The sequence below is a fragment of the Lepisma saccharinum genome, chromosome 2 (genome assembly GCF_977018435.1).
Source record: "Lepisma saccharinum chromosome 2, izLepSacc3.1, whole genome shotgun sequence".
NCBI lineage: Eukaryota > Metazoa > Arthropoda > Insecta > Zygentoma > Lepismatidae > Lepisma > Lepisma saccharinum.
The window spans coordinates 137,960,890-137,988,804 of record NC_139230.1 but is presented as its reverse complement, the minus strand read 5'-3'; the positions used below and the strand labels follow the sequence as shown (position 1 = coordinate 137,988,804).

Below are 27,915 nucleotides of genomic sequence, written 5' to 3'. Positions count from 1 at the left end.
AACTGACAATAGTGCCACCTCCTATTTAACGACCAAAGGGGAATAACCAGGATCGCTAATAACAAGCGCTACCAATGGCCCAGTGCGACTAATAAAGAGCACAACCGAAAAGTGCTTCGGGGCGTCTAATTTGACACAGCGCCACCAGGGACAAACAACCAAAACACTGACGATGTTCTCCTCGTCAGAAAAATAAAAAGAGATAGATTTCTGAATTTGTTCGCTTACTTAATAACTTTCCTAAACGTTTCATATGCGGCCATATTCTTAATTATTTTAATTTGCTATATACAACATTCTATTTATTTCTTTTATAGTATTTGAACTCTTCTTTTATATATTTCTCAATTTACTATAATATATATAATCCCTCTTCTCCGCTCTTAAGTTTTTTATAATTTCCTTTGCTCCTCTTTATATAGCATGCTGCCATCTCTCGTCGATTCCGAGAAACCATTCATCCTTGCAACTTTCATTGTGTCATCGAAGCTGGCACGTGACAAAATTTACTGAAGAATTATTTTGAAATATTTGTCATCAAAGTAAAATTTCCAGCAAATACAGAACAGTTTCCCGGGGCCACGTGGACGTTTGCCAGGGTCAGTGCCCCCACGTGCCCCCTCTAACGACGTCCCTGGACCTGACACAGGGTATCTCGATCGAGATACTTGGGACTCAAAAGGTTAATGATCAGCAAAGAAACAATTCATGTGTGTGTTTCTTATTATGCAGTGCTTTTTTAACCTTCTATAACAGCAATAAACAGGATGAATGATTATTAGATGAGATGGTAAACTCCGCTCATATTAGAGTGATGTGATCAGCATGCTCTGGTTACTATTGCCCCAATATACAGGCTAGGTCAAACACGAAGCCACTTTGGTGCAACATATCATACAGACTAGACCACCACAGATCTAGTAGATGAAGTTTGACAACCATGCAGAAACAACCATTTTCAAGGCCATGATTCAAACCAAGTATCAATAAATAAATAAATAAATAATTAAATAAAATAAATTAAAAAACACTAGGATGAGATGCATTAAATATTTTTAAAAATACATGTAATGCCACATAATAAAGTACCTACTGCAAGTGCATACAGACACATGCAAGTTTTCTAGACAATCACACATGTAATTTAAAGTTTAGCAGTGTGATTGGTACTGTTCCTTATTTTTTTAGGTTGTGTTAGAGCAGCCACCCACTGAAAAATATTTTACTAACTCCATGTCCATATGAAATACCTACAGTAATGCAAGTTTTGCTTGCAACACTAATAATAGCTGAGAAGCACATCATAATAAATATTAAAATACGGACATCATACAAATTATTACTCCACATAACATATTGTTCTAATCTTTTTCTAACTTCTCTTAAACATCACGGAGCCGTAAATTAGTGAGTGTACCAAACATGAAGGAAATTGGTGCTTAATATAAGACTCAATGCATTGCATGCATGATTTATTTCAATGTTTATGTTCAGAAATTAACATGTCACAGTGATTCACTGAAGAAACAGAGCATACGGTTTCAATTTGGATACTTTTCAGACCTTTGTTCTTTCAACAAAGAGAATGCAAATCAAGTTCGAGGAGTTTTTATCTGGGGAAAGATTTTGAATTTTGCAGCCTTCAAGATGGCAGGTTTTTACTTACATAGGGCACTTTACTTTGGGAACAAACATCTCTGTTATTCGAGTTTTCTGCACTATGGAACCAATATTTATATCACCTAAAACATCAATATCTGTAGATTTAATAAATTCAACATAATTCTCAAAAGGGGAAGGGGGAGGTAGCACAGTGAGTTCATTGCCCCAAATGCTAGCTCACCAAAGATGCATTTCAAATCACAATTACTTGGGTAAGTAATACTTAGTGAAGCTTTTAACTATGCTAGTTAGTTTCTCCGATATTCAAACTTACTTCCACAACAATTACCAGTATTCTAAAGCACTTCCTAAAACTCCTACAAGACTTGTGAAAAATCATTCCAACTTCGGAACTCGCCAAAATCGTTAAACATTCAGAACTCATCATACCAAAATCGTTGTAAATAATAGACACAGGCAGAAGTGCACAACCATAAATTGCTGAAGAAAAACTTACCCCTAACTCCTCACAGGCATCATCCCCAGAAATGATACATTTCCCTGTGAGGGCGGCTATTCTATGCTGGAGGTCCGTCAGCTTCACTTCAGAAGGTGGACCACCACCTGTCCTCCTCTGGGAATTGAGAACGGTGCTGGCCCTCTCCTTGGTTGCACTCTTCAGATCGGACCAACACTGTAAAATGAGATATACATGTTACGTCAAATAAAAAAGAAAATGACTAGGAAAAAAAAACCTATGTTTTTCATGCAACTTCTACTACTACAAAAACAATGATTTAAAATATCTCACTAGCTTATCTTGCTTTTACCGATAACAATTTTCAAACTTGCAATTTAAAAAGGGCTTTATATCTACATTTGTCCACTCCCACACCGTAACAAATCCACATGCACATCCCTGCCCCTAGATTTTTCAAGGGGAACACTTTTATTTTCCGGAATATTGTGTGTTGCTAATTGTGAAAAAATAAATTTCGGAGTGCGGAAACACATATTTACGAAGCTACATCCATTTAAGTAGAGATATAAATTTCATTATTATTATTATTATAAAAATTAAATCCCGAATATTCGACAACTGAATGGCAATACACGAGGAAAATTGAACCGGCCTTTATCCAAACACATGCATGATTAATGTTCGTACCTTTCTTGTTCTTTCCTTGGTTTACAAAAAATTTGCAAGGAAAAATTACGGCCCCCTAAGGTTTCGTTTAACTTCTACATTAATTCCCACTAGCTAGTGTAATAAGATACTTAAGGTCGCTTGTTAACGGAAGACACATTCATTGTTCATGGGAAGCGCGCATACATGCTTGCGTAAGGTAAGGTAATTTCTCATAAAAAAATATTACTTGGCATTACCATTAAATGAATTCTCACCACCTCCTAGCAATCTACACGAGAACTGAATTCTATTCAATAAATAAAGATTATTGTGCATGAACTACAGAGTAAAATGATACTACTTACCCTTCTCCACTGTTTGAAACCCTTCACAGCACCACCTGTTGAATTTAAGGTTTTGACCAACTCCATCCACATTCTCTCCTTGTCAGATTTCTGGAAGAATTTGGATAGCCTTCCAGTTACCAATTCTGGATGGCTCTCCATAAATTTGACGATTATAGTTTTTTGGCTTTCAGTTATCTTGCTCTTGCTCATTATAATTGTTGGTATGTATGGTCTGAAAGAAACACGTGAAGTTCTTCGTTCTACAGTGTGTTGAAGTAATCAAACCAAGAAGAATCGATTTTTTCATGACTATCAATTTTCATTCTCGAAATCTGATTGGTTATTTGGGTGTAGCCTCTACAACAAGCTAGTTTTGAACACACATGAGAATATCACAGACTATATTCTCAATCGTTAGAGGGAACTTGTAAGCCATCGAAGTCGGCACTCGTTAACGACCAGTCAGGACTACGATTTTCTCGCCGATCACGAGTTGGGGCGATAACGAAATGGACGTTTCCGTGCTCATGTATTGAGACTCGGGACTATGCACCCTGGTATCGACGAAAATTGGCATGTGCTGAATGGCACCAAAGGAAAAATAATCCTGAGCGAAGGGCACCATGACGTAAAAACGAAAAGTCATAGGTTGCATACCCTGAAGGGCAGATGGGTGTCCATGTGATCTGACGTTAAGTACCACATTTCCCGCTAGGCGCCAACAGTGTAGGTTTCCTCATGAAGGAGCGCACGTGTCTGTGCCATTCGTGCTTCAGGTGCTGTGCCAGCAGCAGGTTGTTAAACATTCACGGTTGAATGGAAAGATGTGAGGTTCTTGGACAGTAGTGTTGGGCAAACATTTGACCTAGCAGTGTTACATGTTAATTCTTAGCCACAGCCCATCATGTTCTGTGAAGTGTACTAGTGTTAACAGCCATAAACACTTCTAGCCCGATGTAAGGGATGGCTGCATACACGTCCCAAGAGCTGGGGCACATTTTCCAAATAGGGTGTTACCATCGCACACCTTATTTCAAACTGTAGACACTCGACTTCGGGAAACGGGATCAGTGTTGACAAATCGTCGAAAAGTTGGACCACCGCGAAGTGTGCAAACACGACGGTTTGTGGAAGATGTGCTAACTGCATGATGGATCATACAGGCACCAGTACGCGTGCACTAGCCCACGAACGAAACACCTCCCATGTGAATGTGTGGCGAGTCCTGGCAGAAGAGGGGATGCACCCGTACAAATTGAAGAAAGTGCAAGATCTTTTACCTCGGGACTTTGGCCAACGTGAGGACTTTTGCCAATGGTTTGTTAATCAAATTTAAACTATCCCCAATTTTCAGAATACGATACTATGGACTGATGAGGCTATCTTCACGAAAACTGTTGTGTTCAATAGTAAAAACAGTCATGTGTGGGAACATGAAAATCCACATGCACTGCTAGTGGCACATCATTAGCACAGATTTGCAGTGAATGTGTGGTGCAGGATACTGCATGACCATTTGATTGGACCGTACATTCTCCCTGTTCGCCTATGTGGACCCACTTATCAAGCATTTCTCAGTGAGGTTTTGCCTGAACTACTAGAGGACGTGCCCTTGGCACTGAGACAAAGACTGTGGTTTCAACATGACGGTGCACCCCACATTTCGAACGGAATGTGCTCCATTTCCTCAATACCGTATTCCACAACCAGTGCATTGGCAGGGGAGGGCCTGTGCCATGGCCACCTAGATCGCCTGATATTACGCCCCTGGATTTCTTCCTCTGGGGAGAGATGAAACGCCTCATTTACGAAACACCTGTCGTGTCAGCCGAGGACCTCATTGCCCGTATCAATGTAGCTGCAGCATCGATAGCAGAAATGCCGGGGTTGTTGGGTCTCAGTAGACAATCCTTGATTCGCCGTTGACACCTCTGCTTGGAAGTACATGGTGGACACTTTGAAAACCGTCTGTGATGAGGTTCCCTTCACATCTCCATTAGGCATACTGGGTGCCCTTCAGGGTATGCAACCTATGAAAGTTGATTTCTTTCGATTTTACGTCATGGTGCCCTTCGCTCAGGATTTTTTTTTTTTTTGTGCCATTCAACACATGCCAATTTTTGTCGATACCAGCTCACGCAGAACGCACACCCACCCCACTCCCGTCAACATCTTCGTTCGCGTCCTTTGGGGAATCCCTTGCGCCGACATTGCACAACATTGCCACGTGATTTTTTGACAAGAGCGTACCCAATTTCTTAGTGGACCACCCAACACAAGACGACTTCTCTCCACCCGTTTTGCCATTATTCACTTCGGAAAATCATTTTCCCACATTTTCAAATGTCAATAACTCGGCAACAAAGCCGTTTCCGGAATTTCGTTACATGAACTTTCCACCTTAATTTCACTCGTACAATCACCTCCCAAGCGTTGTAAACGAACTTATGAAACACCCTGTATATATATATATATATATATATATATATATATATATATATATATATATATATATATATATATATATATATATATATATATATATATATATATATAACTAGCCTTTTATATATTACATTGAATTTATACAAGTATTGGTATCGACAGGTATTGGTATTGGTTCAAAGTATTGGTATTGGTTCATCTGGACTGCCCCATATAATGAAACTGAAGTGAGAAAAAAAAACTATTCCCTAAACATCAAATTCCAAACTATCCATACACTAACACAGAAGACGTCTTCTGGATAACAAAATAAGTGTTGATATTAATACACATTTAACTATAACACCATTAAGCCTTGTTTCCATGATTTGAAAAACTCAATATGCTGCCCAAGGCAGTAATTTATTTTATTATAAAACATAAAGTAAACGTCAAGTTTCAACCTACTAGCAAGGTCTTCTTCAGACTCTGCACCAAGTACAAATGTTTGCAGAGTCTGAAGAAGACCTTGCTAGTAGGTTGAAACTTGACGTTTACTTTATGTTTTATAATAAAATAAATTACTGCCTTGGGCAGCATATTGAGTTTTTCACATTTAACTATTATAACAAAATTTGGTAACAGTAGGATAAGCCGGAGACACTTTATACTCGGTTGTTTTCAAATAAAAATCATTGCTACTTACCTCATATGCAGTGCGGAAGATTTTTGAAGCTGGCGATAACTTTTTTTCCATGAAAAACACATTACTTTTAACGTTATGATTCTTTATTTGTCGTTCCTAATTCAGCGGCCAAAGCTTGACTCACGTTGTCTGTCGTCAGCTGATATGCAGTACTGTCAGATGATGTGCAGTGTTTCCAAACGTATGAACCTATAAATGTCACACAGGCTATTCACAAAATGTTTTTCATCGACAATTTTTCCACAAAGAGCTATCGAAACTTGTTCCACAAACCATTCACGTAAAGTTAGGTTAGGTTCAGTTAGGTTAGGTTTAGTTAGGTTACGAAAATTTAGAAAAATTATTTTCACCAAAAAAAATACTAATTTTATTAATTTCACCAAAAAAAATCATTTTATTAATTTCACCAAAAAAAAATTAACTTTCACAACACTTAAATGTATTTTATTAATTTCACCAAAAAAAAATCATTTTATTAATTTCACCGAAAAAAAAAATAACTTTCACAACACTTAAATGTATTGCATGCGACCGGCATGCTTAAAAAATTCATGGATTCTTCTTTCAAGTGGGAATTTTTTCTTGAAGAGGTACTCCGATAAGTAACCCGTGAAGTGATGTTTCTTGCGACCAAACATTGGGATGGAATGACGGACATTACGCCAGGCTCTTTCGATGTTTTGAGAATGAACTTCTACATTGGCACCTCTCATTCTTTGCTGGTTTTGATTATGGATATGTCCACTTGCAGGTGTGTCGATGAACTCCACACTGTGGTTAACTCTGAGGTGCGTGTACCCTCCTCCCTGCAAGTTTATATATGCTTTCCAGCAATCTGAAATGATGATTGTTCCAGGAAGAATGAATTGCTGTATTACTTGTAGCAGAGTTTGTTCGTTGCGGTTTTCTACAGGAACCATGAAGAAACGATCATTGTTCTCCCTTTCAATTCCTCCAAACACCCACTGACCCCCAACTGGATGTGCGCTTCTATTCAAACATCTTTTGGTCTTTCCGAACTTTGCTTCATCAACTTCTACAACCACTCCCGGACCTCCTATTGGTCTCGAATTTGCAATCACCCAGTCTTCACACACTTGCCGGCAGTGGTTGGACCAATCCACAATTGTTATTGAACACATGTTCAGTTCGAATTTCATGTACTCTTGTCTTGGGTAGGGCAACAACAGCCAAATTTTACAAAATTTCATGATATTCTGAACAGTTAATTTACTTTGTCCTATAAATGTACCCTTCCTTGCAGAGATTTTGAATCCACATGGAAATCTTTTATGCTTTAATTTACCACGCCCCTGCACTCTTTTCGAACATATGTACAGCCATTTCCCATCCCGAGCAATGTGCAGCTTACACATACTTGAACATTTCGGACATTCCATTTCTTCTTTCAATATTCCATGTTTGATTAGAAAATCTCGAGGATCCTCAATATCCGGGAACATTTCACCACGCAACCTTGACACGTCATCTTGTCAAACTTCCGCGTGGTTGCTACACTGTGAGGGGGTTACATAACCAAACGCACGGAACATTTGATTCACGTAGTCAACGGTAATGGCGGCACGAGCTATCGCACAACGGAGATGCATGATTGACGAAAAATACCTTATTTACGGGCAAAAAACGTAGCACGATTCTAAAAAAAAATACCTCCGGCTTCGTAAAGTCCTCAAGAACACAATTCCGTAAGTACTTTCTCGTCTTTTCTCCTGTAAATTTTAAGAAATCCGTCTCCGGCTTATCCTACTGTTACCCAAAATTTATCATAACCAAATTACGTGTGTCGCATTGTTGTATTTCTTTTCCTTTCTTTCATAAAAAATATGTAATTGTATATTATAAATAAAGAATTTAAAGAAAGGAGAAGCAGGGGGGGAGATGATAAATTCAGAGCAACTGACATCCTGGTTTATTTAAAGGCACCAGAACACAAGCAGATACCCTCAAATGTATGATGGTGGAGGCGGCCTTCTTGGGGGGGTTTCCCCACTTTCTTTCTTCTTTTTTATGTTGTGTGCATAGGAGGCATCCCTCTGAGCATGTTCTCCTAACTACACAAGGCAAGAGGCCCAAACTGAGAAAGGGTCTTGTCCAACAAAATAACAAAGCAAAGTGAAGAGATATTATTGAGTTTCATTTCAACCCCTTGATTCCCTGATTTTGACAAGATGCTAGATAGGATATGACACAATTTCATCAGTTCCAGCAACAACTTTTATCAAGATTTATTTGTGTATGCATTTATTTCGGCTTACTTGCCATGGTGAAGTTAAGGCCATAGGGGCCTTCTCTATCACTTAACCATGGTTACATTGCTGACACTGGAGGTAGAAAAGCAAAGTAAAATAAAAAATATACACATACCTCCGAGTCACCTCCAACTTCACCCCCTTTCCGTTTGTTCTTCCTCTTCAGAATTCTACTGCTAATGCTGCCACCGTCGTTAGTAACAAGTCTCCCCTTCACATCACTCATAGCAGATGGTTGTGTGCATTCACTCTGAAAGACAAATTCAAATTCATTTCAAGACTTGTGTACACAAGTAATTGGAGGATACACAGATATAAAGTATTCTATTCATTGCAAAATGAGCATGAATGTTAATTTTGACAATGAAATCAATCAATTCATACTGAACCAAAGTGATTCATTAATCTCCATAATGTGTGTGACCATGACTAATCACATAGAAAAAAAGAAATGTATAAGTGTTTTCATTACTGATGGAAATTCACGGTAGCATCTATTCAATGGATTTGAAATGAAATGCGAGAATTGGTGAGAATATAGCTTTCAACCAGTTCCATGTTTTCTCAAGAGATTGGCTGGGAGATTTCATGTGTCCGTAGCGGAATAAACTTTTGAACAAAGGAGGGCAAAAGAAAGGGAGTTAATCTCAAAGTTCATAAGCATTGATGAAATGAATGGAGGGTGAGGGGTGCTCCTTTTACCATGATAATGGCAGAAATATTGGTTGATTGATTGATTTGGTGTTTGAAGTCCACTTTATGCACAGTAAGGCTAATTGGGACTGAGCCTACAGTTTAAAGTGGGATCCGAACCACTATGTGCCTCCAGAGGGTATCAAACAAAGGGCCTCTTGATTACAAGGCAACAACGCTACCACTGCGCCACCGGTGAGGCACAGAATTATTGGTGTTGCAGGCTTTCAGTCCTACACCCACCACATTTTCCAGACTTAACAATATCAAAATTCTCTTCACAATCTAGCATGCATTGTTTCCCCTTTAAAGAGACAGGTTCATTTTAAATGTTTGTAAACAACTACTCAATATTACGAAATAATACACAAAACTTTATTTTGAATGTGGGTTCAAATTTGTAAAAATAATTAAATACTGTGTCCTTAAAGAACCAAATCAAATGCTAACCTTCCCCAAGATAATTTAAATTAAAAATTGTAAATTTGTCTTGTCCACTCCATGGAGGGCACTTTCATCTCCATAGAGTGGATTTTGAAGTACTTTGAATGGATTTCTATGTTATTTCCCTTTTAAGCATTTTCTGTGCATAACCTTTTCCTTGGCGAAAAGTAGACTTGAACTTTATTTCTTTCTGATCATAAAAATTTTCTTCCAAATGAAAAATTAACTTTCTCATGGTATTTATCTTCTATAACAGTATTTCCTGTTAATACCTGCAGCATAGCTGCTTTCCTCTTTGTGGAACATTATTTCTTGGAAACAAACATTTCATACTCTGGTGTTTGATGACTTCACCAAACAAAAATATTTTTTTAAAAAACACTACAGCCAGTTTAATTATGAACTACAAACACTTTACACCTGACGTTTCCACCGCATATCAGGGTCTTCTTCAGATGGAAAACTTAACTTGGTGGAAACATCAAATGTAGTGTTTTTTTTTGTTTATAATAAAACTATCTTGCTCAACACCGATGGCGCAGTGGTTGCGTCATCGCCTTGTAATCAAAGGACCCGGGTTCGATACCCGGTGGAGGCACATAGTGGTTCGGATCCCACTTTAAACTGTAGGTCCAGTCCCAATTAGCCTTACTGTGCATAAAGTGAACTTAAACACCAATTCAATCAATCAATCAAATTTCTAAAACACCAACTCAACAACAATCTGTAGTGTTCTCAATATGAAAAACTAGATTAAATAGTGTTACCATCTTCGTTTAGTTTCTTCAGGGGGGAAGGGATTTATAAAATTTGGGCCCCTAGTCTCTTCTTTGTTTTCGGCCCTGAAATCAGTATTATTATTATTATTATTATTAACAGTTTTATCATCATGGTACATTATTTCCATTAATTGCATGATCTGTATTAACAACACTTGTAACATTTTAAATATACACACATCTAATTAAAAATTATTCATTAATAATGAAACAATACACTTAGATTTAACATCACCTAAAATTGTTTCCGCAGGCACTTGCACTTTGTATTTCTCCACACAACACTAACACCACACACGCAACAAAGGAAAAGGAACTGACACTACATTACAGTAACCACACTGGACGCAAACTGAAAAACAAATGTGTTGATTTCAACTGTCAATATCCCTCCACTTGATTTTCAATTGTTGTCATTCAAAACGTTTACATTCACTTCTTAGAGGAATAATTTGGGGACCAAATTTGGGTCACTAATATTTTGACCATGGGAACTAACGTTTTCAGAGCAGTGAGATGTTTTAAAGGATGGATTGTTATTGTGTTCATCATAAGAACTATTCAAAATTGTGTTATGTTCACAAACGATGATGGCAGATAAAAGAATTAAAATAAACCAAATCAAGTGTTGTAGGTGTTCTGTTTATTTGTTGTTGTTGTTTGTGTTTTTTGCATTCATGTATTTTTTATAATCTATTTTAAGATTTTTAGGACAAATTTTATGATTTTTAGAGCCTATATACACATGCACATTTCTCTTGTTAAAATAAAATGTTATTAGTATTATCCCCACTTATAATGAGGTGCCTGTGTGTAGTACTGTTGTGTACTGCCAGAAAAAGATAGCACTGGTTATAATATTTTTTGAAGCTCCGCCCCTCCCTCCCCCACCACCTCCACCCACTGTGTGGTTGAATACCTTCAATTTTACTGCCTTACACAATATTTACAAAACTAGCCTACGAGTGATTAAACAATCACACCCCTTGGCCAGCTATCCACAAATATAGAAGCGGGATGTTGAAGTTATCTGATTCTCGATCCATGTCCTACTTCCCATGGACAAAGCATTAGTGACCCCAATTTCAAGCTCAAGTAATGTCCTAATGTAGCTGAGACTTGGTTTTCTTAATCTACAAATATCTAACCTCAAATATTAGCATAAATTAAAGCTCTTGCAAGGCATGTTAAATCAGTCTGTCGTCCACCATCCTTAAACATGGTGACAATTTTTTCTCAAATACGACACCAATCCTGTAAGTTATCTTGTAACTCTAAAAATTGCAACTCAAAGGCTTTACATTTATGGATAAAATGTATGTTTGTGACTTTACCACCCCTCCTCTCCTAAATTATGAAATATAATTTTAAAAATTTTACTGCAAAAATACAGATCGACGAATTATCTACAATGACTGAGTTTAGTTTCTTATATTCCGAAAATGCATTGTAGACAGTTTTGGGGAAAAAGTGAGAATAGTATAGAGCTTGTGTGCAAGATGAGGACAATCAGTTTTTCATTCACCTTCTTGAAATACATTGCCCCTCCAGGGAACGCCGCCTTAAAGTAGCACTGAAAATGTGGGCGGAGGGGTTTGCGTGCTTTGTTGAGGCTGAGAGCTACGCCAGCGGTAGGTTTTTTTTTTACCAGCAGGGTCACCCATGCTGGACAGGTCTCAGAAGAGAAGCCAGACTAAGGCGTTCTGCAACGTCCCATCTTACCTATATATCCTATGCTAATATTCCTACCCTATTCTATTGGTCTGGTCAATGGCTCCAAAGGCGGAAGAAGATGAATGGTCATCGCAACGACTGAGGAGGTGGAGGAACCTAGAGGAGTAATACCTCTTTAAAAAACCTTGGTCCACCTGGCTCAGTACCTTGTAAGGACCCCTTGCTAGGGTTACGGTGAAGTCCTCAATGGCGGAGAAGAAACTCTCAACACGGATGGTGGAAGAGGCAACTCAATCTCACCAGAGTTTAAAAGTGAGGATCTGCTGCCTTGCAGATGGAAGAGGGATCTTCAAAGGATAGGGGAAGAAACCACAATAGGAAGAATAGGAACCACTTGGGAAGAAACCACCAAGAGGAGGCAGACCCTACATTAGGCTAGCCTGGCGTAGGGCCAATAACCCACCCAGAGTGAAACAACAAATATTCAGAGAAATCAAAGGAAAGAATATGGACGGATTCATTGGAGGCAACAAGGCAAGGATAAGACGACATTTGGAACATGGAATATTACTTCTTTAACAGGTAAAGAAACTGAAATAGTTGGCGAAATGGGGAAATATAAAATTAAGATACTAGGAGTTAGTGAAACTAAGAAAAAAGGAAATGGAGAGAAGATCCTGGATAAGAATTATGCACTTTTCTACTATGGAATAAGTAAGAAAAACAGGGCTAAGGAAGGAGTAGGAATTATTTTAGAAGCAAACTACAGAGCAAAAGTGATAAGACTGGGAACCAGTGAGCTCCAGAATAATCAGAGTAAATTTAGATCTAGAAGAAAAAGTAGCACTTATACAAGTACAACCTTGGTGACAATGAAGTTCGACCAGAAAGGAATAGGTGATTAAATGCACAGAGGCATAGGCGGTGGAATGGGTGACCCGCAGAAGTGACGCATGTATGTAAGAGGAGGCGTGTGAGCAGGCAAGAGTCGTGATCCCAGCATGTTGCACCCAAGGTCACGTAAAGAATGAAAATGGGGGAACTATACGCGTGACATTGAACTTCGACCAGACCCATACGGAAAATTCCAGATAGTGGCGCATTCGACGGAAGCATGACGTCACGGACACGATAAGGGAGTCCGCCGTATATAAGCGCATGCTGTGCACTGAGGAACCGCAGTGCATCATCACCATGGCCAGGGGCAAACCTATTGACAACACCGTGAGGAGAAGAGTGGTGGAGTTGCAACGGAATGGACTCAGTGAACGGGAAATAGGGTGCCAACTGAAATTACCTAAGTCAACCGTCCACTGCATCATCAAACTCCACCAAAATACGGGTACTACAGAGCCAGGTAAGGCCCACGGTCGAAAACGCCTGCTGAGCGTGCGTGACCTATGGATATTTAGGTGCTGTATCCAGACCAACAATCATGTTTCTGTGGCCGAATTACGACTGTGGACTCGAGAACGCTTTCACATTGAAGTGTCAACCAGAACCATTCGCCGTTACCTACAGCGATGCGGTTACCGAGTGTACAAGGCGAACGTAAACCCTTCCTTTCCATGTTGAACAAAGGCAATCAACTACGGTGGGCACGAATGTACCGGGGATGGACATTTCGGCAGTGGAACAGGGTTTTGTGGACGGACGAATCCATTTTCAATGTTGTGTGCGGGAAAATACGGAAAACAGTCATTTGTTGGAAGGAGGAACAGAATGAAGCAAAATGTTATGCACGTCGGATACAGAAACCTGCGTCAGTGATGGTATGGGGATGCATGACGGCATCTGGGGTTGGCCCACTACACGTCTGTGTGATCATTGTGAATGCACACGCCTATACACGCATACTGGAACGGCATCTTCCCACAGTGTGAAGGCACCTGTTCCACAGGCGGCGTCTCATCTTTCAACACGACAATGCCAGGCCTCATACAGCGCGGCTGACAAGAGAATGGTTGATTCGCCATCACGTGCGAACTCTGCCATGGCCACCATCGAGTGCCGACCTATCGCCCATTGAGAATGTGTGGCATGTTCTTAAGGGACGTGTGCAACAGAGGGGACCCACGACAGTGGCTGCTCTTATCGCCTGCCTGCAGGAGGAGTGGCACCGCATCGATGTGGAATACCTTGAACGACTCGTCCGCAGCATGCCCTGACACATTGCCACAGTTATTCGCCGACGGGGCGGCGTCACACCATGGTAAACAGGATCCCCTCTAACAGTGGTCGAACTTCAATGTCACGTGTAGATGGACGAAAATGTTTTATTTTGTGTGGACAACATACATTGCTGCGTTGCAGCGGAAATTTATGTTTTCCTTTGTTCCATGTAGCCTGCTGAATAAAATATGTTCAGCATATGCATGTGTTCTTCTTTCACAACGCACTCCTATATTTGTGACTGGTCGAACTTCATTGTCACTAAGGTTGTATATGCCCCAACCCAAGATGCAGAAGAATTTGAAAAAGACCAGTTTTACACAAATCTCCAAGAGACAGTGGATAAAGCCCGAGATATTACAAGGCATATTGTGATAATGGGAGATTGGAATGGTAGGATAGTGTGACTGTTTTCAAATTGTAAAATGTATAATCACTTCTTGTGTAAAAGAAAAAGAAAGAAATGTTATAGCATACTGTTTTGTTGCGTAGCAACCAGTTGTAAGAAACAATTAAAGGAGATAACAACAACGTTTTGCATATAGTTCGAATCATAGTAATTGGTGCATAATTAATGTATTTATTCAGTGCAAATAATAAGTATACTCATCGGAGAACAGTGTTGTGATTTTGAACTATATACATTATTGTTATTTCATAATTTGCTGTGAAGTAGAACAGTGATTTACTGAGTAAAATGTAAAATGCTCAATCCTCTACGACACTAGCAAAAAGTGGTGACCATGTGACAGGACTCTGAAGTTAAGTAGTTCTTCAGATAAATGATGTGAAATATAATATAATCTCAGTAGGTCTGGGATTGAAGCAGATTCTAACTGCATTTGATTGATATTCAAGTATTTAGTGTGTGTAAGTTTTTTTTCATTAATGAAAAATGTCTTCCAGAGATTCATCTAAATCTCGTAGCAGAAAAAAAAAGACTGCTATGCAATATGAGGGCACAAATCTAGCAACGTTTACAAACGTTGAAGGACAAGAAGTTAATTCTGATGATAAGACTGATACCAGTACTCGCAAGGTGGAATGTTGTGGTGATACGAAAGCTGACATCAGATTTGTTCAGTGCTATAAATGTCTTTCATGGTTTCACTTTTCTTGTCTTAAGTTGTCAGTTGCTCATTAGTCTATTTATTCATTGTCAGCTTACAAAGAGAGTATTAGTCCTAATTTCATATCAATCCCTAAGATTATATGTTTATTTTATTAAGTCCCTCTGAATGCTTCATGTTGACCAGGGCATTCACTTGTTTTTCTCAGTTGTCTCAACCTCTGAGGCATGTTTATCAATGCACAGTGTTGTGCCATGCAAACCTCCTGAGCATTCAGGAAACAGGTAATTCTTCTGGTTATAGAGTCAGCGGTTTGCATGGTGGCAATTAAAAAACACGATTCGGCATAGAGGAAGAGCTCGATGGCCTAGTGATATAGAGGTGAGACAAGCTGAGAGGGGACTGACTTTTGGGATTGGAGTGGAGAGAAGAGGTGGTTAGCAGGGCAGTAGGTCAGAAGTGCAACGACGCTCTGGTCGACAAATTGGAGAAGCTAACAGAGAACTCCGCATATTCTATTCAGCCTAATACTTCAGATAGACAGGTAATTATCCTAACACCCAGCCATGATTCAGGTTCAACGGTTCACAAAACCCAACGAGTGACCATTGTCTTTTCTGTAGTTTAGTTCCTTAGTGTGATTTTGTACCTTTTGCATTGCCAAGCGTTAACTCGTCATGCCAATGACGAGTGCTCTCATCAGAGGATGAATGATGAGTAATTTACATCACCCATTGATTAATTGGTTAACATTCTAGGTACTCGTAAGATCCCACAAACTTTACGGTTCGTTACGTGGTGGATTTGCTGGGGTTTCTCATGCATTTTTTCGGAAATGCGATGAGAAAATAGCTCGTTACGTGGTGGAGATTTGGGCTTCTCATCCATTTCCTCGGAAATGCGATGAGAAAATAGAATGTTATCAAGTAGAGGTTTCAACAATCAGTTTTAAATTCAAACCCACCCAAAAATTTTGCTCACTTGTTTTTTTTTTTTTAGTATGTCCTTGCCATATTTGATTTTGAAAATACATAGGGATTAGAGGTTTTTTTTAACATTAATGGGGGAGAAGAATTTATATATGCCACGATAGATGTCGAGCTTTCACCTTGCTGATGAACTTGATGAAACATTAGACCAGTTATTAGATATAGCACGAGGGACTACAAGTTTTAATTTAGATGTCAGCGGTCCAACTGCAAGTTCAACCCCCAAATTTAAACGTAGCCCAATATTAACTAGACGCCTTCAGCGACAGTTATTAGAAAAACAGGAAAAAGAAAAGCAATTAGAGCACCAAGGTCAGGATATTAGAGATTTAGGCCCAACACAATTTGCAACTATGGCTCAGTCTCAGTTTGTTCCCCCAACTATTTTAGAGGGTATCCCATTTCAGGGGATAGCCGGGGAAGACGTTTCGAAATTTTTAGACAAAGTAGATAGCCTTGCCATTTTAAATGGTTGGAACAGCGCCAGAAAGCAGGAATTGTTCCCAGCCCTTCTGGCCGGGCCAGCGTTACGATGGTATCAGACTTGGAAAGATGTTCCAGAAAAACAAGACAGGTCTTACGAGGATATACGACAAAAATTTAAAGATGAATGTACAGGGTCCTTGGATCAACTCCAGATCAAGGAACAAATTCGATACAGGTTGCATAAGGAAACTGAGCCGGTTACAAATTATGTTCGGGACAAGCAGCTACTTTTACTTAAGGCAGACCCCAAAATGAGCGTTCAACAACAGATTAAACAGATTATATTAGGATTACAGGTGGATTACATGAAAGATATCCATCATAAAGAATATGAGTCAGTGCATGGGTTGCTTAAGGATTTAAAATCCTTTGAAAAGCTTCAGTTTTTGAGGAGGCAGCGCAAGCTGAAAGAGCTGAGGTGCGAAGATCAAAGGGATAGTCTATTCCTTCCTTTACACAGTGCACCAACACTTTCGCAACAGCAGCAGATTTTATTGCAGAATAACAATCTGGCTACTGCTGATTCTGCACAATTGCGACCTACTTCAGAGATCGACGCAAGATTCAATGCCTTGCAAAAGAAGGTCGAACAATTGAAATTAGCTAACAATCCTCCAAGTAACAAAGCTCAAGTCCAGGCTCAGGAAACTGGTTTGGAAGCAAGATTAGCGAGTCTTACTTTTAGACTGGATAGCATGGAGGATCAAAGACAGCACCCTGGCACCGACTCATCTAGTCAGAAACAATTTAGAGATCCATGTTATAAAGATTATTATCAGACAGGAAATAATTATAGAGGTTCCTACCGGGGTAACAATAATAGACGACAGTACAATAGGGGGTATAGGAATGCATAATAATCATAATAACAATTCAGATCGCAATAGGCGATATGGCAATACCCAACAATGGCGAGGACGTGGAAACTTCCACGGACAGAACTCGCGGGGTTCCTCGTCTTCAGCAGGGCGAGGCCAGGAAGATAGAGAAGAGCAACGGGGAAGACCACGCTGCTCTATTTGTAACTACCCTAATGACTCGGCAGCCACTTGTTTTCAAAACAAGGAGGCTTTAAACGAGCAGTGACTGCCCATAGAAGAGACGTATGCACAGATTTTGTAGGAAAGCAAATTTCAGTCTCTACTTTCCCCTATGAGGAATTAATATATATTAACACAGTGTTAGGGGGACAACGTCAGAGGTTTCTTGTGGATTCCGGGAGCCAAGTATCAGTTACTAGAGATCGAGGTATTCCTTCAACCGCCAAACGTTTTAAAATTCATACGGCCATAAGGGGAGTAGCAAAAGAACAAATTGAAATTAAAGAGATTGTCCTGTTAACATTTGCAATAAACGGCCGCAATTTTACCCATCCTTTTCGGATGATTCCAAATTTTGAACATGGGACAGTCTTGGGAAATGATTTTTTAAGAGCTCATAAAGCAAATTTGGATTTTGATCAAAATCGACTCACATTGAGGAGATTTGGTACTCCTCCGCGGAACCAGTTAAGGACGGAACACAGAAAAACCTTTGATGTATCCATAAAAGTTGCTAGTCTGATCAGGGATTTATATGTGCCAGAATTTGTAACTTCCAGACAAATTAGAATTAAACCTAGGTCTCATTTGTGTATTTCTGTCAAATTGACAAATTCTAGTAATCAGAATTTAACTTATTTAGAACCAGATTTACAGTTTCAAATGGACACAGGCTTAATGGTGCCTCGAGCAATTGTAAATCCGGAGTCACTTTTAATTTGGATTACTAACCCAAATTCTTACAAAATTAAAATTAGGAAAGGGGAACGCGTAGGTACCGCAGAGGCATGGCAAAATCCAGTACCAGCTTCGCGTCATATTGCAGATGACGAAGGACCTAACGTTATGGTGACCAAGGAGACTGGCACCATGACAAAAACAGTGCACGACATTACTAAATTTGACATTAATCCAGCATTAGAACCCGATCAGAAGTTGCAACTTACACAATTATTAGAGAGGTATGTAGATGTGTTTTCTTGGTCTGAGCAGGACATTGGTTGTGCCACTAATTACACGCATTGTATAAAGTTAAAAGACGATTCTGAATTTCACGTCCCAGCCTACCCCATACCTGTACACCTACGTTCGGAAATTAATCAGCAAATTGACAACTTGCTAGAAGCAGGGGTCATCAGTCCTAAAACATCACCCTACAATTCCCCAGTCTTTCTTGTTAAGAAGAAATCAGGAGCTTATCGCATGGTGCAGGATTTTCGATTACTTAATGCCAGGTCTGTTTTTGATGCAGTTTCAATAGGAAACATTTCAGAAATATTGCATAATACGGCCGGTAAGAGCTACTACTGTAGTGCCGACCTAAAACAAGGATTCTTTCAGATTCCATTAGCGGAAGAATCGAAAAAATACACTGCCTTTACTATACCAGCCAGGGGACAATTTGCCATGAATTTTACACCTATGGGACATGTGACATCTCACGCGGCGATGACCCAATGTGTCCAGCTCGCTACAGTGGGTATGAATGATAATAATTTTGCCTTTTATACTGATGACATGTTTGTATTTGCTAATACATTTAAGGATATGCTGGCGAATTTAGAGAAAATGTTCCAATGTTTACGATCTGCCGGATTGAAATTAGCTGTACTTAAATGTTCATTTGGATACAACGAGACAATTGCCTTAGGCCACAATGTGGGCAGATATGGGTACCGTATCAGCGATAGAATCCTGTCATCCATTAAGAATTATAAGATTCCTACCACCACAAAAAAGGTTAAAATGTTTTTAGGTCTTTGCAGCTACGTAAGGAAGTACGTCAAAAATTTTTCTGACATTGCATCACCATTACAAGGTTTAATCCGTAAAGGCAAGAAATTTACATGGGGTACGGAACAACAATCAGAATTTGAGAAATTAAAAGAAGCATTAATTACTGCACCTGTTTAGTTACCTTACGATCCAGCGAAGAACACCAAGGTTTTTACCGATGCTTCATCTCATGCGGTCAGTGGCGTATTGATGCAGCCCAATGCAGAAGGAGAGTACTTACCATGTGCGTACTGCAGTAGAACGTTGAGGGACACTGAAAAAAGATTGAGCATCATTGAACAAGAACTAACAGCAATTTTATATGCTCTCAAATCATTTAGATTTTTCTTGTGGGACGCCATTTTGATTTACACACGGACAATAAAGCAATTACGTATATTAGAACATCCCGTAATTTAAGCTCAAAGATTCTTCGATGGAGTAACCTTTTGGAGGATTTTTCATTCACTCCTATCCATGTCAAAACTACGGAGAACATCGCCGATCCCCTCAGCAGAGAATGTGGAGAAAATGTAGAGGATGGCAACTTTGAAGAGGACATTCCCGAACCCAGGACACTTACATTATTTGATGCAACCACAGATGTCGCGGAACATCAGAGACAGGATTCCTTTTTTGGCCCAATTATTAAAATTTTGGAGGACCCAGACAGGGACGATGGAACACTACCTTTATCCATCCAAAGGCAGGTTTATCATCATGTGTTGGAAGATGGTGTATTATATAGACAAGAGAAATTAGGAGCCACTACCAGGAAATTGTTATGCATTCCAATGATGTTACGTGATTCTGTGATTGAGACACTCCACGCTTGACCCATAGGAGGTTCTCATCTTGGATTTACCAAATGTTACAATGTTGCATTATCACGAATTTATTTTCCAAATATGAAATTATTTATACAAAGGAAAATTAGGGAATGTATTACATGCCAGCAGAATAAACGCCGTCCAGGTCTACCAGTAGGAGAACTGTGTACTTTTCCCGCACAGAAGCCATTCCAGCGGATTTGCCTAGACTTTTCAGGTCCATATCCTCCTTCATCCAATCTTCGTCACATATACATAATTGCTGCAACAGATTTTGGGATGCGGTATTTAATAGCCAAACCAGTTGCGGATTGTACGGCCAGTACAGTAGCTGAATTTGTGCATGAGGAAATAGTGTTACGCTTTGGGACGCCACATGATATTTATACCGATCGCGGATCAGCATTCAAATCTAAGCTTTTTCAGGAACTTGGCAATAAATTGGGAATAACCATCAAATTTTCGCCAGTAGGTTTACATAATTCGATAGGGCTTTCCGAACGTAACCACGGCGTATTACAGAGTATAATGAAATGCTATGTTAATTCAAAACACACTGATTGGGTCCAATATTTACAACCAAGTGTATTCAGTTATAACACTACAAGGAATCAGAATTTGCGGTATAGCCCATTCTTTTTAGTACATGGATTCCAACCTACTTTGCCCTGGGAGCTTGCATTACACACACCAAGCTGTGAAAATGTGGAGAATGATGTACGGTTCCGAGTATTGGAAAAAGCAAGAACCAATGCTACGGATAACTTGGCGAAGCGACATGTTGAAGTAAAGAAATATTATGATCGGAAGAGAAAACAGATCAAATTTCAACCAGGTGATAAAGTATAAATTTTTGACAGCACCCAGAAAATTGGAACCGCATGGTGCTTTTCGGGTATTTATAAAGGCCCAGCCACAGTTATCTGAGAAGAGAATCCTAACACATACCTGGTGGAATTCCAGAACAAGCGCGGAAAGACAATAGTGGACTCTATTGCCGTCCAGAGACTTAAAAAATATTATGCGCCAGATGACGGTGAAGGCGAAGAGAACTTGGCAGGTCAAGATGAAGATGAAGGTCATCAGGAGGACAACGCGGACTCACGCATGGCTAAAGGTCAGGGCTCGCGTGACATAATAATAATTTATAATAAAATGGCACTAATAATATTAAAGGTTAAATAAAAGCACACTTATTATTTAATAATGTGCTTTAGGCACAAAAGTTTTTGCAGTATTTAAAAATACTAGTTCAGCGAGTACATCACTAGAATTTTATAGTTACTCTTCAGAAGAAGGTATATAATTATATTAGCAAAGTTTATTTTAAGCGCCAGTTATGAGAATATTTATTTTATATGAATATATAGACGTCGACGTCAAGATTTTTTTGCGCCCCTATAACAAGTATTTTCCTTCGGATTTGGATCTAGACCAAAATCCTGGAAATCCATTCTGCCATCGCAGAATGATAATGATTAAACCACAACGGTTTTAGTTTCAAGCTTTGCCACATTAATATGCTAAGCATATTTTAGAATGAGTAGAGAGAATTAAAGATTCTTCAAGTTTTAGTGATGTTAGTATTTTAATGCATTTAAAGATCGCATAAATAATAATTATTATTTTATTTCAGGTAGTCAGGAGTAAATCAGTCTCAATTTTTCCATTACCTTGTACCTCAGTATGGTTTGATTTTAAGTATTTAAAAATAAAGATAACACCTGAAATTAAATAAGATAAGTTTGCAGTAAAATTTAAAATAAGATAAGTTAAACAGTGCAAAAAAAATTAGAGAATAAATCAATTATATCAAATAAATAAATTAAGCAGATAAATTGAGCCTAGAATCAGAAATGAAGTAGAGTTAAAATACCTACTAATTTAAACTAGGCAGGCTTAAAGTACGTGTTAGTTTTGAAGAACTGTTTGTTTTGATTGCCTAAGCAACATGAAAATCATTGCGATTTTAGTTATTTTAAACGGATTTCTTCCATACGTAAAAGCTTCAAATTTTATTTATCTGTTGAAAAAGTCCTTTGACTATCCTTATAATATAATTACAATTTTATTATTAACAACATTTATTATTAGTATTTTTATAATTTTCATAATTTGTTACTGTCAATGTCAACGCAAGAAATCTATTACTTATGACCATGAGTGTACTAACGAATTAGCATTAAGTCAACTTAATAATGATTCACTGTCGATTGGCCAGATTTACGACGATGTTGCATCAATGGTTGAAGTGGTACCATTAAAAACGAGTCACCCGCCACTGCCGCCTCCACTGCCCCAATCTGTTATTATTCAACATAGTGTACAACAAGAAGTTCAAGATTCATTCCGAAATATTTTAGTCACCAAAAATAATGTTTTAGATTTGCCGAAGAATATTGTATCTGTTAAAGATAGAGTTCAGAAGTTTGCCGTAAGCAAGGGTCCAAGTTTTGTTCAAAACAGCCGCAAAATTGAAAGTGAATTGACTATTTCACCCTGTGTCCAGCCAATTGTAAAAGTTAAAGATTTATTTGTAAATCAGTCAACAGCAAAAGTCGAGAAAGTTCCAAGTTTCACTCTAAAAGCAGAAAGTAAGCCAAATTCCCAGGTTTTCGAACCTGTTGTATCTTTCACTGATCATATTTTTTACGATTATACGTTTGCCTAGAATTTTTATTATATTCATTAAGTTTTAAATTTTAAGTTATAATCCATTTTTTAGGTTTGATTGTATTTTATGCAAGGTTTATTAGGTTTTATTTTGCTAGCACCTTCCCAAGTCTTGTTATTGTATGATCACGGAAGTGGTCAAGTTTAATAAACACGCTGTCACAGTACGGCAATTCTCACTCTCTCTCCATCCCGCCTATGACGTCATTTCAAACGTCCTTGACTTCATTTAGAATCTCGCAGCTCTTACTAAACCTTGTTCGTAGTAATTTAAAGTTTAGTCAATTTTCACGCATCACTCAGCGTATCAGCGAATCATAGCGCGTCATTTTCTTCCTCCACCTTTCCGACGGAACCCGAAGTCGCTGTTTACGGCAGCGGTAGAGAAATTTTCAGTTACGTCCAGCGACCACAAAATGCAACTTTGCATAACTTAGAATATCTGATGTCAGCAAATTCCTTTCTCCGCGTTTACGGCTTCCAGAGCATGCTAGTAGCTCAGAAAGATTTAACATGGAATTACAACGAAAACCTTTCGACTCTGCATATTTTTTTTGAACCAGTGGTGTTCGCTCATTAAAATTTTCATGGGACCAGTTTAGTTAAGGATATAGCCATCAGAATTTGATTTTCACGATAGAATTTCATGTAAACAATGTGAGGGATATTTTGCTTCCCATAGATAAAATTTTGCCATAAAACGTCGCATTTATGCACTTCAGATTAATCACGACCAATAATTTTAACAAAGGTACAACAAGACGAAATATTTTTTTTTTTTTTTTTAGTTTTTCTCGCAAAATTTTCCCGTTTTCATAAAGATATTTATAATTAGTCCATTTTTTGGGAAATCGACGTACATTTGATTAAAATCAGGATAAAGTCAAATGAAATTTTGATAGAAACCAGGGAAATTTTACAAAAGGGCAATTTTAGCATTTTATGCACATAGAGTAATCAAAATTGTTAGCAACATGCCCAGGCTAAGCCTCGATGATTAGCACAGGCATGTGCAGCAAAAGTCGCCACGGCATCGTTAGCCTTTCCAAATTTAAACAGTGTGGTTTACCACAAATGTTATAATTTGAGAAATTATTATTATTATTATTATTATTTAGTATTAGGAAAAGTTTGATCACTTACCCTACCCCACGAACAGTCTCCATTCCCTGCAGCTGTGGAATAAGTTTCCCAGCCACAGGAAATCATCTTCAACGGACTCCAGCTCCACCTGGAGGGCGCCTAACCTCCTCTCCAAGTTTTTGGGGCAGGCCGCTACGAATTCTCTCAGGTTTTGTACCTTTTCCCAGTACTCCCGCACAAGATCTTCCAGTTGGGACAGGGTGTCTATTTCCCTGTACACCCTATCCTTAATGGCGTAAGATTTTAACGATCTGCAAGAAACAATCAAGAGCATTCAGTTCGTGGTAGTTAATTCTAGTAAAGAATTAAAATCTCAGCTTGAAGATTCCAACAAAGATTTAAAATCTCAGCTTGAAGCTTCCAATAGAGAATCGAAATCTTACAGGGAGGAATTAAAATCTCAGCTTGAAGCTTCCAATATAGAATCGGAATCTTACAGCGAGGAATTAAAATCTCAGCTTCAAGCTTCCAACAAAGAGTTGAAATCCAAAACTTTTCTCGCAAAATTTTCCCGTTTTTATAAAGATATTTATAATTAGTCCATTTTTTGGGAAATCGATGTACATTTGATTAAAATCAGGATAAAGTCAAACGAAATTTTGATAGAAACCAGGGAAATTTTACAAAAGGGCAATTTTAGCATTTTATGCACATAGAGTAATCAAAATTGTTAGCAACAAGCCCAGGCTAAGCCTCGGTGATTCGCACAGGCATGTGCAGCAAAAGTCGCCATGGCATCGTTAGCCTTTCCAAATTTAAACAATGTGGTTTACCACAAATGTTATAATTTGAGAAATTATTATTATTATTATTATTTAGTATTAGGAAAAGTTTGATCACTTACCCTACCCCACGAACAGTCTCCATTCCCTGCAGCTGTGGAATAAGTTTCCCAGCCACAGGAAATCATCTTCAACGGACTCCAGCTCCACCTGGAGGGCGCCTAACCTCCTCTCCAAGTTTTTGGGGCAGGCCGCTACGAATTCTCTCAGGTTTTGTACCTTTTCCCAGTACTCCCGCACAAGATCTTCCAGTTGGGACAGGGTGTCTATTTCCCTGTACACCCTATCCTTAATGGCGTAAGATTTTAACGATCTGCAAGAAACAATCAAGAGCATTCAGTTCGTGGTAGTTAATTCTAGTAAAGAATTAAAACCTCAGCTTGAAGATTCCAACAAAGATTTAAAATCTCAGTTTGAAGCTTCCAATAGAGAATCGAAATCTTACAGGGAGGAATTAAAATCTCAGCTTGAAGCTTCCAACAAAGAGTTGAAATCCAAAATTGAAGCTTCCAATGTCGAATTACAGTCTAAAATTGAATATATGAATTTTGATTTTAAGCAACCGTATAGACATGTTGGTTTCTGATGTAGCAATAAGAATCAAATCCTTAGCAGAAACGTGTGTAAGTTCAAATGAAGAATTAAACGATTAGACGATATAGGTAAACTCCAATGTGGATTTGATGATTGTTGTTCGCAAGTTGAAACATTCGATTCTAAGGTTTCACAGTGTTTCGAAATTGTTAATCAGTACGATAATAATTTGTGTGTTGATGTCATTGAGAATAATATGCAGAAACCAGTTATGTAAATTATGGTGGTGCTGATTGTAATGTTACAGGTACTTCTCATAACAAATATTCTAATACGAACACTCAAGTTCATGGTATTGATAATGTTGCAAATCGCCAAGGTTAAATGTAAGGTGTGATTCTGGAACTGGTCATAAGCATGATTCTGGTTTGAGTGATTCAGATGGAAGTTCTATTAACTCTACGGATACTACTAAAGTAAAGACGTTTTATGTAAGGGAACCACATCTTAAGCATGTAAGTTGGAAGCAAAATCGCAAACAATCTAGTTTACATAATGCTAGAAAGACTCAAGTAAATTCTAATTGCTCTTGTATGAATAGATCTAGTTGTATTTTAAACGAACACAGAGTACAAACTGAGAACAACATTGATTTTTCTCAAATAACGCATTTCCTGAAACATCAAATATGTTAGGTAAGCCAGAGGACTTCCGCAGTTATGGAGGATATTGTAATTTGAATTACACAAACTATCCTTGCACTTGGTGTTCCGGTTCTACTAATTATACTCAAATTCATCCAGACAGGTCTGATAACACAGCTTCAAGAATGAATAATACACAAAGAGCACTTAATTCTCATAATGATAACAATGAGTCTAGAAGGAAACTGTTTAATTGTTCTTACCCTTGCACATATTTTGCTGGTAATCAACAGTCACCAAACATTCATGATAGTGCATTTGTGAATGGAATAGAAAATTGTAATAGTGCACATAATTTTCAAGAAGATTGTAATGCAAGATCGAACTCTGATTCTTTGACCTTGTACATGAGGAAAGGTAGACATTTGAAATTAAATGAATTGTCTTTATTACCAAAGTTCTGAGGTCGAGTTGAAACGCAATCTGCAAGAGAATACTTGGAACAATTAAACTCAACGTTAGATCTGATAGGAGTGCCTGCTGATAAACGATTGCAGAGCATTCAGAATTGTTTTACAAATTGAGCAGCTTATTGGTTTAGAACACACAAAAGATATTTCTGTTCTTATACTGATTTCGAAAGTAAGTTTATTCAACAGTTTGCTTCGCCTGAAATGTTACAGTCACAGTTAGCTGTTTTAAGGAATAAATAATACGACCAAAATGCACATGGAAGTTTAGAAACCTTTGCACTAAAAACACATTCCACATATTGTAATTTAGTGAACAATCTGAATGATGTGGATGTTATACAATTGATAATGAGCCAGTTACCTGATAATGTGCTAACAATATCCCTTGTCATAGTGTTCAGAGGATGGATCAGCTTACAAATATGCTTTGTAAATTAGATGTTATTAGAACTAATAGGCCCGACCCTGTGGCCGAGTGGCTAGCACATCGCGCTGCGACGCCAAGGGTCCCAGGTACGAATCCCGGTCGGGCTTGGTTGTTTGTGAATGTCCATTCATCAATTTCATCATTTCATCACTCATCCCCATCTTCGCAAATTAGCCAAGAGGCACAAAACGCGAAGTAAAATAAATTAAATCAATCAATCAATCAATCATAGAACTAATAGGAAAGGACTTATGTATTTACCTGAAGATTTAAATTGCGACAAGTCTAACAAAGGTCTTAAGAAGAATGAACATCAAAGATTAAATGTACGACAAGTAAATATTCGACAAACAAGAAGTACTAGTTCTTCTTCTACTCAAACTCTGCCTTTGTTGGAAATAGTTCAGACAATGTAAACCAATCTATGAGTTCAAGATATAATGCAAGTAATGCTACTAATTTTGGAAATTTCCGACAAAATAGAAATCAGACATTTCCTAGGAATTTTTACAATACTGGCAGGTTTTACCGTAATAATAATAGAAATATCCCGAATGAGAATTCCAGACAAGATAATGGTCTTAATTTTAGGCACCCTAACTACAGATTTTCTAGGAATGGTTACTTTAATAGTAACAGATCTTTGTTTCCCTCTGTTTACAAAAACTGTCCACCACAAAATCGAAATGTGCCAGTGGTGAGTGATACAATGAGGAATCAGCCCAGCAATATGCAAAGTAATATAATGACGAGTACATCTAATACAGGCGTAAGTCCTAATTTGACTCAAAATCCAACTTCGGGTGTT

The 27,915-nt window shown here is 38.4% G+C and overlaps 1 protein-coding gene across 1 annotated transcript in view; it reads right to left on the bottom strand.

Annotated features, from left to right (window-relative positions):
* The window catches only part of LOC145983667 (uncharacterized), a 35,901-nt gene extending 10,702 nt beyond the window's left edge, over nucleotides 1–25,199 (bottom strand). Inside the window, exons 1-5 of the mRNA XM_083116726.1 lie at nucleotides 25,092–25,199; nucleotides 24,248–24,498; nucleotides 8,594–8,728; nucleotides 3,097–3,310; nucleotides 2,120–2,296 (exon numbers count right to left, since the gene is read on the bottom strand). Of these exons, the coding sequence (XP_082972852.1) occupies nucleotides 2,120–2,296; nucleotides 3,097–3,288 (369 nt within the window). The 5' untranslated portion in view covers nucleotides 3,289–3,310; nucleotides 8,594–8,728; nucleotides 24,248–24,498; nucleotides 25,092–25,199. The remainder of the gene's footprint in view (nucleotides 1–2,119; nucleotides 2,297–3,096; nucleotides 3,311–8,593; nucleotides 8,729–24,247; nucleotides 24,499–25,091) is intronic.
* Between the last annotated feature and the right edge of the window lie 2,716 nt (nucleotides 25,200–27,915).